This window comes from Oryza sativa, chromosome 6 (genome assembly GCF_034140825.1).
Source record: "Oryza sativa Japonica Group chromosome 6, ASM3414082v1".
NCBI lineage: Eukaryota > Viridiplantae > Streptophyta > Magnoliopsida > Poales > Poaceae > Oryza > Oryza sativa.
The window spans coordinates 28,357,553-28,377,555 of NC_089040.1; the positions used below are offsets into that span (position 1 = coordinate 28,357,553).

At 40.1% G+C, this 20,003-nt stretch overlaps 1 protein-coding gene across 1 annotated transcript; it reads right to left on the reverse strand.

Moving 5' to 3' along the window:
• Positions 1 to 3,217: 3,217 nt before the first annotated feature.
• LOC4341777 (probable allantoate deiminase) lies at positions 3,218 to 7,466 on the reverse strand. Its single transcript, NM_001421689.1, has 11 exons — positions 7,315 to 7,466; positions 7,116 to 7,198; positions 6,279 to 6,382; positions 6,112 to 6,196; positions 5,894 to 6,010; positions 5,297 to 5,406; positions 5,106 to 5,211; positions 4,929 to 5,015; positions 4,020 to 4,259; positions 3,791 to 3,916; positions 3,218 to 3,683 (listed from the first exon to the last, which is right to left on the reverse strand). Exons 1-11 carry the CDS (start codon positions 7,403 to 7,405, stop codon positions 3,357 to 3,359), a joined length of 1,476 nt encoding a protein of 491 aa, NP_001408618.1. The 5' UTR covers positions 7,406 to 7,466; the 3' UTR covers positions 3,218 to 3,356.
• Positions 7,467 to 20,003: the final 12,537 nt, after the last annotated feature.

Consider the following 20,003-nt stretch of genomic DNA (forward strand, 5'->3'; position numbering starts at 1 on the left):
CCTTATCCTCTCCTTTTCGTGCAGTAGTAGCAAGGAGCGAATGAGCGAGCAAGCCGGCGAGCGGGTGGCGGCAGCGCCCTCCCCTCCCGCTAGATCTGGTGGGACGGTAGGCGGTAGGCGGTAGGTGGCGGCGCAAGAGGAGGCGACGGGTGGCAGCAGCGCCCTCCCCTCCGCCGGATCCGGTGGGAGGGGAGGTGGCTGGCTACGGCGGCCTGTGTAGCGGTGGAGCGACGGCGCGAGCGTGATTGCTGGCACCATGTGGGGCGACGGACTTGGAGGCGTGCAGCATTTGTGATGTCTATGAATTTGTTCATTTGTGATGTCTGCGAATTTGTTCATTTTGTGGATCTGTGAAATTGTGATGTGAATTTGTTCATTCTGTGGATCTGTGAGTTTGTGATGTCAATTTGAGTATGTTCATTCGATCTGTGAATTTGTGGATGGTTTTATGATGTTTTTGTGAATGTGGATGATTTTGTTGTTGAGTTCGGTTCGAAATCAATATGCAAGTAGCAAAAATAACAATGAAAAAAAAGAAAAAAACATTTATTAGTCCCGGTTATTTCAACCAGGACTAAAGATGGGGCAGCTTTAGTCCTGGATTGGGCGTCCCGGTTTGCAATCCAGGACTAAAGGAGGTTGCAAACTGGGACTAAAGATGATTCCCCCAGCAGTGATTTTTGCATATAATACAACGTGGTTTCATTTTTTCATTCATTTTAGCCCCTGATGCTTTCTATTTCACTCATATTTTATTCATTTTACATAAAAATATAAAATTGTATACTAAACATATCCTAAAACCGAGAAAATAATATAAAAAATCCTCATCCATCTCCTCTCCACTCCCAGTTGCGGTGTTTCTCACTCTCTCTCCCCCATAGCCTGTCCTCAAAGAACCGGTGAGGACCTCTCCTCCCATGCGCCGATGGAGTTGTACTCTCCTCCTTCCCTGTCGTGGCACCCTCGGACCCTCCTCGCCGCTATCCCTTATTCCTTGTTGCAGAATTGGTGAGGAGCTCAGCACACCCTCTCTTTGCTGCCATCTCTTTCACGAGTTAATGGAGAAGAAGCTCTATGACGACATGTGGGAACGAGGGAGGAGCTAGGTGGTGGTGGCAAGCTCAACCTCGGCAGAGATTGGGATCCGACATCGACGGTGCGTCTGGTAGATCAAGTCGGCCCCTCTTCTCCTCCCTCATCGGCGAGCAAAGATTGAACAGCAATCTCAATGGTGCAGATCAAGGCAGCGCCACCTGGCAATGAGCAAATCAAGGTGAGCAGCATCCGCAGATGTAGTGATGAACTCGACGGTGTCCGTGGTGGTAGTGTCCTCTTCTCTTCCTTCCCACCGCACTTGTTATCTTCTTCAACCTCATCCATCGCACCACCACCTTTTGTCAAATCTAGCCTAGTTAACACGCAGGGGCATGCGTCACGAGGCCACGGCCTTGCCCAACATGTAACGACTCGTGATCCGTACTTCGAGCGTGGTTGCCTCAGCCCTGCAACTCAACCGTGCCCTCTATGGGGCACGATTGCAACCAAGCTGGTGAGCCACCTGGCTCCAATGGGGCCTAGCGAAGCCACTCGCCACATCCCTGCCTTGTACACACGCCATAATAGGATTAATTACTAGAGACCATGTAAAATGGAAAACAAAATAATACTCTCTTTTGTTTCACATTATAAATCATTTTACATAATAAGTCATTTTAGTTATGTCTAAAGTCAAATATCTCCCGAGTATATAGAAAGAAGAAAATCGGACAAATGCCATGCATTGACAAACTAAGTGTTTTATTCCAAAAAAAATACCATCGACGAATGTAACTTTCAAGAAATACCATCGCATGAATCAATTTTTCCTAGAAATGTTATCACTGTTAGGGTTCCGTTGTTTTCTTTCCGTTAAAATGTAATAGGATTAACAAAATGGAATGGATGAAATCCTAACTATGATGATATTTGTAGTGGATTTAATAAAACTGTTGATGTTTATAGATATTTAGTTTTGTCTATTAAACTCGGTTAAAATTAGAGGTCGAAGTTTGATTCAGGACAAAACTTTAATGTTGTAATTGAGGGAGTAGTATACTAACCAGCTGCAGTGTGTATATATATATACACACACACTAGTTCATATCACTAGTACTCTCGATGTGTGCTATCTAATAATCTTATTATCATTTACTACTACTACTACTACTATTTCGTATTAGTGTATACTCATATTACCCACTGCCATGCCAAAGCCGGTATTTCACTTCTTTTATCCGTTCGGCTAGCAAACTTGGGCCTCGTGCCATCCAACATTAGCCCCGTCCGCTCCTTCCTCCCGGCCCAATACGGTTCACTGCCATGTGGGCCCCAACAACCTCGGGCCCACACGTTAGTTGGCGTTTTGGATCTCGACGCGGCTGCTTCACGTACACCTCGCAGGCCGTAAAAGGAATCAGCTACGTACGGCCCATACTATTTGGGCCGGAACGGGACTACTCCCTCCATTCCAAATTGATTTACATATATTTTTTTTAGTTTATTTCTAAATGATCTACATATTTATATTCATTTATTAAGTCTATTCGTTATTTATGCATTGGAGTAAATGTATATTGATGCATGCATCCATACACATAAGTATTTATAACCCACATGTAATATCTTGATTTGCTATTGGCTAGGAAATAATAGGGATGGTGCATGCATCGAGTTTGTTGCTAGAGTAAATATAGTATGAGAAAGTTATTAGCTTTTAAATATAGTATGAGAAAGTTATTAGCTTTTCTTGATCTCGTTGTAACTATGAAATATGTAGATCAATTTAGAATAGAGGGAGTACGATCTACGTGACGCTCATATATATTGGGCCGGAGCGGCACTCGGAACCATTTTGGGCCTATATATATTTGGTTGGGCTGGAACGGGATTGATGGCAAACTTACGTTCTATATCTGTTGGGCCAACTCGTCAGTTACAGTATTGATGGCGTGATGCAGCACGATTCTCACTCAAAAATAACGAAAAAACATTAAAAAAGATAAAATTATTATTTTTCTCTGAGAATGGTACTTTTTATCTAGCATCTACATCCAATTAAATATATGCAGCCTCCCAATTGTAAACTTAGCCTTTCAAATAATGCAGTCTGAAATTCGATTCTATAGAGAGTTAAACTTAAGAACTTGAACTTAGAGTAACTGCAACCATAAAATATAAAATAAAGATAAGCAGTACTGAACGTCTCAACGAATTGAATTCAATTTTATTTCTTGACAAATGTAACAAGCAAATCCATATTTACAATTTGTAGGCTACTAGGCACACACCTACCAAAAGAATCGCCGCCGTCGTCGTCACGATTCCGCCGCCGTCGCCGCCGCCGCATCCACCGCGTTCTGGTCAATGAAGTTGACCAGCGCGAGGCCGGCGGCCCAGACGTCGTCGTCCATCACGGACTCCTCCGGCGAGTGGCTCACGCCGCCGCGGCACCGCACGAACAGCATCCCCACCTTCGTCAGCCTCGCCATCGCCATCGCGTCGTGCCCCGCTCCGCTCATCAGCACCGGCGTCTCGCCGCCGGCCCGGCGCACGCCCGCCGCCATCGACGAGATCGTCGACCGCGTCGCGCGCTCCAGCCGCGACGTCAGCTCCGCGTCGCACGGCGTCGCCGCCGCCGCGTGCTGCAAAAAAACAAACACCAACCAATCCGCAGTTTTAACACCAGACCACCTGCAAAACAAAAAAAACATCGCGAAATCACAAGCGAAATGCTTCGGTTTCTTGGCACCTTCTGCTCGACGGCGCAGTCGACCAATCTGTCGTCGCATCTCTGAAGAACAAGCCTCGAGAAGCTGGTGACGATCGTCTCCCTCACCTTGTCGTCCATGGCGCGTATGTCCACCGTGAAGTTCACCTGCATAAGATCACCAAACTCCAAAAGCTTCAGCAGAGCCAGCTTAGCTTACCTGGAAGCATCATCACCAGCAATGATCAAGCTGAATTATACATTACATTACCTGGCCTGGTATGACGTTGCTGGCGCTGGGCCATGTCAGGAGCTCGCCGACGGTGCAGACGAGTCCGGCGAGGGATTCCTCAGTGAAGCAGCCGCATTCCTCGTCGTAGGTGAGGAACTTGTTGGGTTCTTTGCAGAGCGTCTCCAGTGTCAGGACGAGCTCTGCAGCTGCAACCATCGGATCACGGCGCAATTTCATTGGAACCGTGCCAGCATGCCCTTGTGAACCATTTATAATTACCTAAAGAAACCAGAAAGTTGCTAAGCAATGGCAGTTGAAAGCAAGCCCAGCTTGTTTGATCGATTATATTTTGGCCAGCACCTACTAATCTGTTACTGTGGGCATCGAGATTGAAAACTAGTTTAATTAGTTTTTGTAGTGTAAGGAAGCACTGCTCATGCTAAAATCACACTGAGATTAACGGATTTGGATAATTCAGAACAATATCAAACATCAACCTTGGTGATAGTCAGCTAAGCTGGTTATCACTGTTTATTAAAGAAAGCTCATGCTATAACATTTTACTTGATTTGCAAGTACCAACTCTACGCTGGTGCAGTCTTTCAAAATAGTTTGTTAAACGAGAATCTTGTGAAGTACTAATAAAGTTCTTCAGTTGTCACTGATTAATAGTACCTGACCTCAGCGTTGACTTCGAGCACTGACATTCTTTGCTAAAGAATGACCAGCAATATAATTGCTTACTTGATTGTTTACTAGGTCCTGGTCATTTTAGCATGCCAATTGTTTGGAAAAGTTGGTCTAAATTTAGTATGCAATGCTACCTGGTCATCTTTTAGTTTTGTTTTCAGAAACAAGTCATATTTTTGTTTTGGCTCACATATATAGTTCTATAAGTGTCACCGCTTACTCTTGACCAAAAAAGTATTAACTAGAAAGTGATTGCACCTTTAATCGCGTCTGTCCTGCAATTCCTTTTACAACACCAAGCGGATAACGAAGGGCTTCCAGGACAGGCCCTTGTTCAATGTGAACCTAACCAAAATAGTAATGAAAAAGAATGGTAAATGCTAAATTTCTTATATCTGTTATACACCTAGATTAAAATAATACAGTCTTGTATACCTCGACATAACTCCCGACAGACTCCGGGCTGTACCTTACTTCACCAAGAGCATTAGCAGTGCCCTCAAGAGAATTCAGCTTTAGGACATCTTGAACTGTCGTGCCACTGAAGAAGTTGAATGCAAAATATATACTGAATCAGCAAACAATTTCAAAAAACAGTTCGGTTGATTTATGCGAAAAAAGACAACCTCTTGTCAGATACTTGTAAAATTGATTCAGGTAGTGTACCAGCTACAGCGGCGCTTCCCAGAAAAGTTGTTTGGAATCTAACACCCTCCTCATCGCTGAATGCAATCACCTGAGGTTTACCAGGCAACCGTGAGGCCCAACAGCTTTATGAATTATAGATATCAGAATAAGGTATAGGTTCTTCTCTACATAAGCAGGGAAACAGCCAACTGAGTAAAGAGACATTATATAATGGATTCATCCTGGATTAAATATGTCTATATCTGTAGTCTTTCTGATAATCTATTGTGATAGCAGCCCATTCACGTTCTTTGAAACCTACTATGCTAATTTAAATCAACACGAGATCGATGATGTGGATGACACATACTAAGATACTAGTAAAATACACAAGACAGAGACAAGTTATGTGCAGATAAATGTCTTATTTGTAGGACACATGTGACTCATCATGCAACTAGTAAGGAGTAGGATAGCGACTAATGTAACCCAATACATATATTCTTATGAAAGAAACAAACTATGATGATAAAGTAGTAACATCACTAGCACACTGATGAAAACATTTTATCTAGGGTAATTAATTTTTATCTAACCTCTACTGGTCTAGTAAGTCTCTGAAGTCTCCCAGTAACTTTCAAAACCTTCAAAGCAGAGATTGCAGAGATAATACCCAAAGCTCCGTCATACATGCCAGCATCAATAACAGTGTCCTGTTTTCCCCCCAAAAAAAAACAAGATTTATTTTTTTTATCAGTGATTTTATTTAACTAGAAGATGTGCGACAGTATGAAAAGATATATCTATTTCTCACCATGTGAGATCCGATCAACAAGGCCTCCTTGGTTGAGTTGGTCGGTTCAAATCGACCATGAATATTCCCCATTTGATCAATCCACCTTAATATAAGGCATATATTGGTCAGCAAAGGTCAAAGTTTGAGAAAATGACTGCAGTATAAACAAGAGAAGAAAAATCTACGTGGTAAGTCCGGCATCTTTCATCCAGCTGATAATGACAGCAGAGGCTCTGATTGAGGCAGGACTCAAAAATGTCCTCTCAAGGTAACCTTCCCCATCAGATATCTGATTCACACAAAACGACGCCGTGTTAGGACTGCATGGCTAAACTGTTAGGCAATAGAGTAAAAATAAGGTGCAGCACGGATCTTTGAAACCAGGATTTTGTTCAGTTTATATATATTTAATATTTCAACTGGAGAACGTAAAAATTGAGCAACCTTCATAGCGTAAGGTCATCTCACCCGAATACAGGAGATGGATATGATTCTTTGGAATGACCAATAAACATAACTAATAGAGAAAAGGAACAAAAGCCTTACAAAAGTTTGATGCTTTAACGCCTAGTAAAATGAAATTCACCCCAAAAAAGAAGAGATGAGAAGCCTAGAATATATTTGCAATCCTTTTGCATAATTTTCGAGTAGCCTGCAGCTAGCTGTCTTGATATGGTCTGTACTGGTAAGTTATACAAAATGAAATTGTATTCTCTCCGAGGAAAGAGTGAAATTGTATCCTAAAAATGAAATTTACACTGTTCATCTGATGAACAAAGAAGTGTACACACATGAACCCCACAGATATTTTTTTAAACCTATATATGGTCATTTGGGTGTCAATAGCTGTCCACATATAACACCTAGAATTAATTTATATTTCCAATTATGAAGCTATCTGAATTAGCAACAAACAGAGGTAGCAGCATGCAGGAGCCCAAACAATCTATACAATCCGGACGAGATTCCCCTTAAAAAGTGGATCAAAGAACTGAATATTCCAACGACATGAAGAACCTGACCTTGCCAAGTTCTTTGAGCCTGAGCACCGTCTCATCCCTGAGGATCTCCCTGTAGAGCCCATCTCCTCCCAGCTCCAATCCATCTAACAATCAGACACCACAAAAAAACATCCATCACAAACAAAGAAACAAAATCAGAAAGAAGAAGCAATTTCTGATAGATGGCAATGAAGTGGATGATCCAAGAACCAAGACCCACCCAAGATTGGGAGGAGGAAGAGGGCGTAGGCGGAGAGGATGAGGAGGTGGATGGATGGGTGGCGCCTGGGGTAGGAGAGGAGGAGAGCCATGGCCACTTTTGTGTTGTGCTTGTGTGTGTGTGGCCTCTCTGGCTCTTCCCTTCCCACAGCGGGTGTGGCTGTGGCTCATGGCGGCTGCTTTTATAGCACCCTCAATTTCCCACGAGAGCCCTTGAAGCCGTCAGCTGTCGCGTGGGTCCGATGAACCCTGAATATACTCCGGGCACATCTACAGTTTCAGCTCCACCAAAAATAGAAGCGAAGCTAGGTGTAGCTCTCTCACAAAATAAACTAAAGAAGTGAAGCTAGGTTTAGGCAGCTCCACAACTCCACTCCATAACTAACTTCTGAAGTTAAATTTAGGAGTTAGAGTTCTACCAAACAGGTCCTCATCTGTCTTATAATATAAGAATAAGCAATCAGCTGACACGTGGGTCCGATGAACCTTGAATATACTCATCCGTTTCAAAATATAGAACCTATAATTGAATGGGATATTTGTTAGGACTACGAATTCGGAATGATAGCCTGTTTATATTCGTAATACTATAAGATATCCTATATGAGAATGATAATGGCACGATATCTTTAGAGGCAGAGGATCTCAATGCATATATGAGCCTCTTGCCAAATCTGCTTCTGTAAAACCTTCCCAATAATTACTCTCTTGGTGAAATAAGTCCAATATAAAATATGATACATTTAGTACCTATTCAGATTCTAATAATGTGTAACATTTCGTATCTTTTAGTGACACGAAAGGAGGAGAGTATGCATGGCATGAACGGAGCCAGATTTGAGAGCAATGGTGAAAGCAAGGAAAATTATAGAAAAAGGAAAAGAAAAGAAAAGAAAAGGAGCGAACTGAAGGGATTCCGTTTGGCAACACACAGTGCCCTTGCATCACGGAAGTGCCCTGAGCTGACGACCTTTCTGGACAGACCGTCTGCGCCGTCGATGCAGGACACGTGTACGGGCGGATGATGCGGCTGGCTGACCATGCAGGTGCAATGCATTGCACACACACGGGACAAAACTCGAAAAGTAGAAGAGATCCACACAAGTCGATCGTAGGTAGGAGTGGCGCGCAGAGAATCTGGTGGTGGTCGCAAAACGGTGGCCGTCGCTATCCAGCCGAACAGAATCTGGAATCCAGCGAGTCCCCCAACAACAACAAACCCAGCAAGCGACCTACCCAAGTTGTAGCTCCCGTAACGTCACTGACAAGCGGGCCCACGAGGATGGTGTGGGGCCGGTCCACGGGTGGACGCCGTGGTGCATGCAACTAGCTTATCTTATGCCGTTTAGTTCTCGAACAGAAAATTTTGGATATATACATGAAGTATTAAATATAATAGAAAAACTAATTGCGAGATGAATCTTTTAAGCTTAATTACACCATAATTTGATAATATGGTGCTTCAATAAATTCGTCTCGCAGTTTACAGAAGGAATATATAATATATTTTATTATTAGACTATGTTTAATATTTTAGCGTGTCCGTATATTTAATGCGACACAAAAAAAACTTTTTCACCAAGTGATCGAGGGAGAGATGGACGTGTTGGGGTTGGATTCTGCCGCTCAAGTGCAGCCTGGTGCGTGAGGAGACCCAAAAAGCGGCTTTAACGGTGTGCGGCTAAACCGTTAACTTATTTGTAGTTTAGAATAAATTGTAAATTTATTTATTTTGATTTATTGGTGGGTTCAAGTGTTAGTTACTTGTGCCAAATATTCAGATCAATAGGTTGAGTGTGACGGGCCAAGAGCTTTAGGCTGAATCTGAGGACGGATAAGAATGGACGAACCCACAAGTTTCTCTGCTCGATCGACCACCACTCGCATGTAAAGTAGAATGAACCGATAGGATATACATAGCACGTATACTAAACTAGACTATTATATATGTACTCAAATTATGGAGTCAGCTTGAAGACACGCCTACAACTAAGTTATGTCATCTTGCCCTGGTTCTATATGTAAAATCCAAGCTTTTTTCTCTCAAAAAATTGTATAGAATTTGCATGAAGCTTGTATCCTAGGCCTCCACCAGAAGTGATACATCATGAATCTAGATGTGTATCTTAATATCTACAAGCTATTTAGGGTGTCTTTAGCCGCTGCGGCATCTCTTACAATCAATTTAATCATAAAGAAATTAAAATCCAGGAAATTCACTATAAGTCAGAAGATGTTTTTTTTCCAATTTTTCTAGATTTCTACCATCTGAATTCCCATTAGTTGATTCTCATAATCTAAAATTACTTAAACAGTCCCTAGTCCCATCAACCATAACATGCTAAGGCCTTATTTGTAACGAAGTAAAATTTTTGCGGAGAAAATAAATGGCTCCAATAAAAGTGTTGTTACCACATTTGAAAAGGTGGCACTTTTAACTTTATGCTCAATTCACACTTAATTACCAATATTTGGCGGGGGGACAAATGTTGATTTCACGAAAATCAGCCAATGATAGCGATCGATCGTTTAGTTAATTAATAAGCACCAGTGGTGTGATGTGGAACCATATGCCATCAATTTCAAAACTTAATTTGGCGTTCACAAGTATCACTTGAATCTTGTTCTTCACAAATATATACAGTACTACTTAGACATGTGCATTTTTAATATAATTTTATTGATGTAGGGTTTTTTGCCGTTGATTTTTGTCACATTAAATGCACGATAAAAAGGCACGTGAAATGCTTGAGAATAGTTTTGTATATGCATCTTTCACCTAATAAACAAAACGATACTCCCTTCGTTTCATATTATAAGTCGTTTTGACTTTGGTCAAAGTCAAACTACTTCAAATTTAACTAACTTTATAAACAAATATAGTATATTTACAATACCAAATTATTTTCTTAAATCGATAATTAAATATATTTTTATAATAAATTTGTCTTGGGTTAAAAATGTTACTGTTTTTTTCTATAAATTTGGTCAAATTTGAAGCGATTTAACTTTAACTAGAGTCAAAACGACTTGTAACCTAAAACGGATGGAGTACTTTCTCTGTCAAAAAAAAACTCAACCTAGGACAACAAATCTGGACAAAGGATAGTCCAGATTTATACTCCTAAGAGTGGTCACATCCTCTTTTTTTTTTTTTACGGAGGGAGTACATGAATAACAATCAAACTATTGCTCTCTTTTTTCCGCCCCTCCGTTCTTTAATATAACGGATTTTGACTCTTTGTTTACACTGTTTAACCATCGTCTTATTCAAGAATTTTTACAATTATTATTTTTTTCGACTTACTTTATTATCAAAAGTACTTTAAATATAACTTTTTATGTTGTATATTTATATAAATTTTTTAAATAAGATGAGTGGTCAAACAGTACCAGCAAAATATCAAATTCTCTTGTATTAGGAGACGGAGGGAGTACTAGTTTGTGCAGAGCATGAAACGCGCTGGTTGGACGTACGTGGCGTCAGATGGGCACCTGACAGCCCTCACGAGTGTGGATGATGGATTAATGCATTAGCTCTGAATTCTGATGATCTGCTGCTTACATATGCAAAATCCGGCCGCATATTTATAATCAAATCTGGTTCTTTACATTTATTCTCTTCATTGTTTATCTTTTCCAAAAAGAACCATTTGCATGCCATCACTAAAATCCATGAGTGCTGTGTTGATTGAACATATCCTCCAAAAGATAAATACGTTATTTATGTAACGTAGCCGGAAGGAATCAATGTTATGGCACAATATCACTAAATGTTGATAATTATTGGTCCCAAGCTAGTCGAAGGAGATGATTTGATACGTACCTGGCTAGCTAATATAACATTTTCAAATAAAAATGATTGCTTTATTCGATTGAGGCATAAAAATAACCAATGTTCACTCAATCTTATGATATAGTAATGTTCACTACGATCATGCGCCGCAAGGCAATATTATAGAAGACGAAGGTGCCACTAAAAATCATCAAAATGTTTATGTGGTTCTTTCATAAGAAGTAATTAATTTTTTAACAAATGATAACCTTGCAAAGAGGAACTAGGGGGCGATAAGCAAAATTGTTTTCTAATGTGCAAGAGACAATTCAATACCATTTCTTTGAATGTCACATAGATCGATTTGCTTGACTTGGCAATGTATCTTATTTGCTTTCAAACGTCCTCCCCACAGTGCCAAAAATATAATTGTGAATTGACTTATGGGGGATGTCCCGGTCAAGAAAATTGGCTTTATTCGAAGCCAATGCATAATATTGGTCAAGTAATTAATCTTTTATCAAAGGATAACCTTGCAAAAGGGGATTAAGGGGTGATAAGCAAAATTGTTTTCTAATGTGCAAGAGACAATTCAATACCATTTCTTTGAATGTCATATTGAGCAATTTGCTTGGCGATGTATCTTATTTGCTTTGAAAAGTCCTCCTCTCCATGGTGCAAAAAATATAATTGTGAATTGACTTGTGGCAAAAATATAATTGCGAATTGACTTGTGGGGGATGTCCAGGTCAAGAAAACTAGTTCCATTTGAAGCTGGTGCATAATATTGGTAAATTAATTGGTATTACTAAAATGATAAAGTTTTTATAATAGAAAATAGGCTATATGCAGGTTATCTTCAGGTCTCTCATCTGGCTTCACACTTATCTTTGATGCTAGCACAAAAATAGTAAGATACTATACACTGTGGTGCTATACTCTTGGAGGTTGTAGCCTTTTATTTCGTTTTGGATAGCATAGTACCTATATAATTAATTACTAAAATATATTCTATTTATCTTAACTTTCAATGCAACATGTCCAATCACTCTATATAATTATTTTAATTTATTGGTTGTTTCTCTGTCGATAGAGTCCGAAAATGTAAACCATTTTTATTATCTTAAAAACAATAAGTGCTGTGCTGATTGAAGTTTTTTCGATGAATGGTTAAAGTGATAATGATGATAATCGATACGTTTTGTGTAAGAATCTCTGACTATTAGCCGCAAAAGGTGAGATTATTATGCTTCCACGCAAGAATTGCACTGTATAATGGAGCAAAATTAAGTCCTAACTAGGCAAGTTAGTACAATAATGCATGGCCAATGGTTAAGAATGCACCGTACGTAGTGATCGATGACACGATCGATCGTAAATGTGACCTTTTCATGTCTGCATTAGCTGAACCACGTTTTTTTTTTTGGTATATTCAGTGCTATCATGATCAGAGAACATTACAAATGGTTTGTCTTTTGCAGCACCGAGTCACCGATGGCCCAAACCCCTATAGTACCGATGATGTGACATGTGGCATTTCTCTTGCCCTTTTGACACTATCGTGTGCCTTTTATCATGAGTTCATGACACTATCATCGAATCATAGCGAAAATTAAAAATCGCCTACAACTTTCTTCTCTGTATGTGTTGTTTACAGTTTGCTTGTGTCTTCTTCGTCACCAATAGCCACTAGTCAATACTGACATACTCCCTCCGTCCAAAAAAAAAAAAGACAAACCCTGGTTTCCGTGTCCAACGTTTGACTGTCCGTCTTATATGAAATTTTTTTATAATTAGTATTTTCATTATTGTTAGATGATAAAACATGATTAATAATTTATGTGTGACTTATCTTTTTAATTTTTTTTATAATTTTTTTAAATAAGACGAACAGTCAAACGTTGAACACGAAAACTCGGATTTGTTTTTTTTTTGACGGAGGGAGTAGAAACTTCTTAAAGTCTCAATGAAAAGCACTATGACAAGTGGCCAGCATTGTCCGATACTGATGACGTGCCATATATGTGACATTTCTCTTTGCTATGTGCTCACGAGCTCAGGCAGGGCAGCTAGCAAGCCAGGCACTAGTCCAAGTCCAGAGAAGAACTTTGGACTAGGATGTTAATCCCTCGATGGAATTAGTGTTCAGGGATTAGTCCATTAATTTGATCTCCTGAATTCTTCATTTTGTTTAAAGTTCACCTTTCAACTTTAAAATCGTGTATCGACACCTCCTTAGCTTTTTAATACCATTTACCTTACCCTGCTTAGGCCAAACCAAGGCGGATTTCACCTGCATGATGTTGATGTGGCTATCCAATAAGAAAAATCCTAAAAAAAAAATTACAGAGTCCACTTGCCATTGACCACCATCTTGCTTTCTCTCTCCCTTCTCTTCTCCATTTCCCTCCCTATTCAATCTATGCATTGATTACTGATGCCGAGTGTGGACTTCTTTTAAAGACGTTGCCATCAGTATCCTCTCTGAACCTCCAAGGAAACCCGATGGACGCACCACTGCCGCTTGGGCTCATACTCGATTCGAGCCGATAGCGGTGGTGGCAATGACTTCGGTGGGCGTCGAACTATCAGTGTGGTGGAGGATGGCGTGAGCTACGCTAGTGACCATCCTCTCGACTCCAGCGCTCTTCGCCGCCCTCCTCTATGCCAAGAGTGTCACTGCTCTGTCGAGCTCTAGCACCGCCTTCTCTGCTTGGCTGACCGCCGCTCTCAAACTTGACGAGGTGGTTAAGCTTAGGGGTGCAAAGCTCGGTGGAGGGGATAAATGCGAGCTCAGTGAATGAAGCGGATGCGGTGCTCCGGCTAGCCTCTGCAAGGATCGTGAAGGAGGAAGTAGAGACAGAGCTTGAGCTCAATCTCTTATACCGAATTCCACGCACCATCTCGGGTGATTAGTGCGCCACGTGGCTGCCGATTCCAGGGTTTAATTTGCACACACATCCATTGGATTAGGAACCAACGGTAGATATGGTGAAGCCTTGCAAAGAAATAGTCGTCCCTTCACCGACTATTCGCGGGCTGTCTCCAGCGTGCTGCTCTGCATCAGTACCGTCCCTCGTCGATCCGTTCGGAGCCTCCCTTGCCGCACGTCCGCACCAGAGCCACCCCTCGCCTGTAAGTATGGGTGGGCATATTTAGACCGAACCGAAGAAGTGAACCAAAAAGACCGAGACCAACACTGAGAAATTCGGTTATCTGTTCGGTCCCAGCCCTCGAAAGACCGAATTATTTCGGTCATTTCGGTTATTGGGCTCGGTTAACCAAAATGACCGAAATTTTAGCCCAATAGGCCTAGGAAACCCAATAAGCCCACTAAAACAAACCCTAGAAATGATACAACCCTACCATTGCCGCACTCCCATCGCGCTTGGCCTCCGCCTGACTGCCTCCACCGCGCCGCCGCCGCCGCCACCGTCCTCCACCGCGCCGCTGCCGCCTCCGCCCTCCACCGCGTTGGCGACGCCTCCGTCCTCCATCGCGCCAGCGCCGCCTCTGTCAAATTTTTTCATTCCAAACTTACTCCTGAAAAATTTTGGTAAGACCGAGACCGAGACTGAATTTGCTGATCCTGAGATTTTTTTGATGAAATTTGGTCCTGAGTTTTCAAAGACCGAACTGACCGAAAAACCGAAAACCGAGACCGAATTTTTCGGTAAAACCGAATGCCCACCCCTACCTGTAAGATGCCACCTCCTTCCACGATCGTCGTTGCTGAGGCGCCAGCCAATGCGGCCACCCTGCGCGTGCGCCGGCCAGCCGGCTCTTCGCCCACTGCCCGCCCCTTCCCTGCGTCGTCAACCGCGTCCTACTCCTACTATGCCGCCGGGCGTGCCGCGGTGGTTGGCCCCACTGCTGGCCTCCGCTCGAGGCCGTGAAGGCCGCGCTTATCGGTCGTGGCCATGGCCAGCGGTGGTGAGCAAGCTACAGTGCACTGTTTGTTCCATTTATTTCCCTAAACGTGTGGTTGCTGTTTTGTAGTGCGAACTGTGCATTCATGGTGTTCGATGAAATGACCAAGAAAGAAAATATTTCGTTCTTTCTTAGAGTTGCATTTGATAGCACAGTTAGGACTATTTTGTTGGATAGTGTATTAATTGCTCTATTGCTACTACTACTTCTGCAGAAATCCAGGAGAAACACACAACTTGGAATTGCAGAATTTGATGCTGTCATATGAAACTCTTATATGGATTATTAATCAGTTAAGTTATGTATTACTGATTTCATCTTAGTAGCAATCGAATTATACATGAGTTAGATCTATTAGTATATACACAATTAGCATAATCTGGAACAGAAATATTAATGTGCTCAAAGAACATAATCAGGAATAGTTCTTGACAAAACTCAAGTTTGATTTTTTTTTCCTGAATACCCTTTCTAATAACACTTATAATCATCCTGCATTGATACATAGTTTTTTTCTTTGGTCTCAATCCTGCACAATAGTTTCTTTCAAGAATACTTCTCCTCTTGACAAAAGAAAATGATCTATAAAACTGGCGCCATTTACTGACATTTGCATCATAATTGGTTAGTGCCCTAATTGCAAGTGTTCTATTCAAGGGAATGTCCTGAGTATTACTTGAGAAATTCTGAAGTTGCGATCGATTGCAACTGTTCATAATGACCACATTCTTAAGTTAATACATCATGAGCTTGTTATATTTCTTTCCACATTCTCTGTATATTTCTTTCCACATTCTCTGTATCTGAATATGCATTTTTGCAATTATCTGACAAATATATAAAGAATATAATATTTTCTGAGGAGATATTTTTTTCTGAATATCGCTCCCTCATCCTATTTGTTCTGTTGGGTGGATGTTATCACTTTGATGGGTCTATCAACGGGTTGTTCCATTATCATTTGAATGCACCCATAATAAGAACTAACAATTGAGAAACAACAATTTTCCTTAAAAACTAAGGAATGTTGTTTCAAGCTTTTGCTGTTGTGCCACTAGCCCACCAGGACAATCTGGCTTAACTTATGTCTCTTGCTCTTGATCTCCTTCTATCAGTCAGTCTAGGTCCAACTAATTTGTGTTCACCTCCTGACATTTCTAGGGATATGTAAGATATTGAAGATGGAAATTGCTACCGCCTACAAGGTGCTCGAAATCATGACCTCTGGCATTTAAAATGTGTGAAAGACTGTGGTTCTAAACTTTATTTTTGTTTTCCGTGTAACTACATTGTTGTGTTTATTCATTGTGCCATAGCTAGAAGCTAGACCGGAACAACTATGGTAGTATCAGGCTTTTTTTTTATCTTAGTGAATTCATGAAAATATATTTATCTATAGTTCTATCCAGTTTTCGATGATCGTTCTTCAAGGGTTTTTTTTAGCAGAAGTGCCATGGAAGCTAATTTAGCTAAACTTGTTGCATAAGTTAATAACACCATTGAATCTTTCATTTGCCAACCTTTTATAGACCTGAATTTTGGAAACTAATTAGAAAGTAGACACGAGCTATAATGAGCGCGCCACTTGGCGTGCTAATTTTCTAGTGTATGTTGGATGTAGCGTTTGTTCTGATATGTAGTTGATTTCTATTGCCTTCATCTGAGGAAAATTCGTTCAAGCTGATGCCTGATATATGATGAGCTGTAGGTGCTTTGAGATGATTTTGTATGCGCCTTGTTAGCTTTCCTCGTGACAATGCTTTAGGCTGTGTTTAGTTCTAGGGGTGTAAAATTTTGGCAAGTCACATCAGATATATGGACACACATTTGGAGTATTAAACGTAGTCTAATAACAAAAATAATTATAGAATTCGCATGTAAACCGCGAGACGAATTTATTAAGCCTAATTAAACTATCATTAGCAAATGTTTACTGTAGCACCATATTATCAAATCATGGCGCAATTAGGTTTAAAAGATTCGTCTCGCAATTTACACGCAATCCGTATAATTAATTATTTTTTCGTTTATATTTGGCACTCTATACATGTGTCCAAACATTCGATATGATAGGGTATAAAATTTTTGCTAGGGAACTAAACAGAGCCTTAGGCGCATTGTATCCAAACATTGCAGATAGAATCTTGAACCCATGCTACTTTTGAGCCGGATTTCAGATACATTAAGAAAGTCTCCAATCGACAATACAAGGCATGGCGGTCTTCTCCGTGGGTTGTGAAATCTGGTGATGGACTGATGCGTAACAGTGGCAGCCATCACGTGTCCAATACTTTCCTGAATAGCTTTTGGTAATTACTTGTCAGCTCAACCAGTAGTTCTGTTCTAACCATGTGTGCGTATGTGTGTTGTATTTTGCTCTTCGTACTAGCTACCTTGATCAGGGTTGGCCAGTTAGCAAAGTATGACACCAAGATCTACTGCAGACAGACTTTGGTCGACACTTTCGTAGCCTGTTTAGGAATGTAGAAACTTTGCAAGATTTTGGTAGGATTAGTTCATTTTCCATTAAGTTCAGGCTTTAACTTGTATACGGATATAATTGAAAATCATCATTTTAGCATCTTATTATGGCACATATTTATTAGAACACATGGAGATTATAGATATGGGATACCTACATATAGCCTTTATATCTGACTGCTATCAGAAGGTGGGCCACAACTGCGAGAAGGTACGATTCTATATCCCTATTTGGGTTTTCTTTTGTAATATTTATTAAGGAAGCTTCGGTCGAGTTTGGCTAGATTTTCTACTTGCAACACATACCCCCAACCCATATAAACAGAGCTGGGACCCCTCTTAGGGCATTGGCCAAAACAAGATCATTTGATCAAATACAATATTTGACGGATACAATCCTCAAACAAGAGTAGAGTATTACCTCCCGTCGAGAGGGCATGAACATGTTTAAATCTTTGTTTCCGTATTCATCTGTGAAAAGATTTATATGCATAGATGGAAGCAGTTTCTACAGAGTTTTGAAAGGAAAAAAAAAAAGCTTTAGCTCCTTGGATTGAAGCAGTTCTTTTTTATATCTTCAGTTAAATGGTCTTCTTTTTTGATATTTATTTTGTAATCTAAGGAATACACATATGATTATTGTCGAATCCAATTTAGATTTGGGTACACTGAGTATTGTGCTATGCGACAAGTGAGGAAATTAGTGGAATATTTGCTTGCTTAGGGTACACTGACTATTTAAAGGACAAACTATGTATCGTTTGCAAGATATAGATGTACTTTTAAGTTATGTCATACAAGATATAGATGTGCTAATTAGGGCCTAACTTTTTCTTTGTGTTGTCAAACAACTTTTAGCAATTCTTAAATTTTATTTCCCGTATTTTTCAAGTATAACGCAAGTAGGATTAGAAATTCAACGTGGAATACAAAAAAGTCCATAGCGTGTTAAATCTGAAGCCTGCGATCGCTGTACACTATTGAGCTTATATTACACTTTAAATAGCTCGAGGACTTTTTTTTTTATTTTTTTAAAGTGAAATTGCTGAATCATTCTGCTCTAAGGTTGTGCTTGCAGAAACGGTGACCAAGAGAATTCTATTGTTTTGAAGCATAAATTGGATGTCAGGTGTTCGAATTCTATTATTCTGAAGCATAAATTGGATGTTAGGTGTTCAACGATGACAGGAGCCTAGATGACTTGAATATATTCGATGGCATTACAATGAACCATCTGGGGCTCTCTTGATCTGGTCTAGACTAATGTTTTGAACAAATCCAACTATGCAAAGGTTGCAATCAGGAAACGAAAAGAAAAGGTGAGAAAGGGTGTCACTTGAAGTTCCTAAATGGCTTAGTACACCTCTTGAGTGTCGATGTGTCAATTTTAGTGCAAATGTTTATTGGTATTGACATGTATACTACACTGTAGTTCATGGAGAACAAGAATAATGTGTATTTAGTCTACTTAATTGATATAAATCGTGTAGAACTTTATGATTTTCTTCAATTCACAATATTTCTAAAAAACTGTCAATTGTAGCTTTTTTTTCTCCATTTTTCTTTGTTTCCCTATAAAGCACTGCAAGATACTTTTTTACCTTGCCAAACTAACATGTACACTTTTTTTTAACAAAGATACAATTTTACATCATGTGTGTGAGGACAACTGATGTATGGTATCAATAGTCTTGATTTATGGATGGTTGATGATGAAACATTGCGATGTACAGGCGATGGTCAAAGAGAGGGTGCTCTTTTTCCTCATCATTTTTGAATTTTCATTAAGGAATAATTCCTCCCAACAATTGGTGTCATGTGAATTCTGTTTAGGCCATAAATACCCTGAAGTGTTGATTCCTGTGCTGTTAGGTTATGTAGTTAGGTCCAGATTTGAGGGAATTCAATGCATTCATTAGTTCTTCATTTTGTCAGAGTTGTAATTTTTAAATAATTCATGTTTTTCATATTATTTTTCTATTCTAATCTGCTACTAGAAAATCATGTGCCTCACATTTTACAAGATCTTTGATGATATGAATGCTTGAGGATGCTATTTTGAATTGCTATTTTTCTCAGCAATCAAAAGTTTATGTGGAGTATTGTGATACAAATAATATATGTATATATGATGTGTTCTCATTTGAATATCACTTTACTTGTAGAGTGAAATAACTTAGAATCACAACTAGAAGGGGTTTCTTTGGACGAAGGGATGGGTTCAAAATCATTGGCCTTTGATAAGTTTTTCCTTATTGAATTATTTTTCTTTCGTTAGGAGGGGTTGCAACTGCTAGGATGATGGACATGTGCAGTGTGAAATCCCTTCCAGTGCTCAACTAATATAGTTTGGACATGTTCACGGGATACACTGTAAGTCCATACCAGAAATACAGAGTTGCCATTTCAATTTTTAAGACGTTTCCAGCATGTTCACACTCGACATTTCCTTCTGTTCACTGCAGTTAAGGCAACTACACCGAGTACTATTCCGATAACAATTT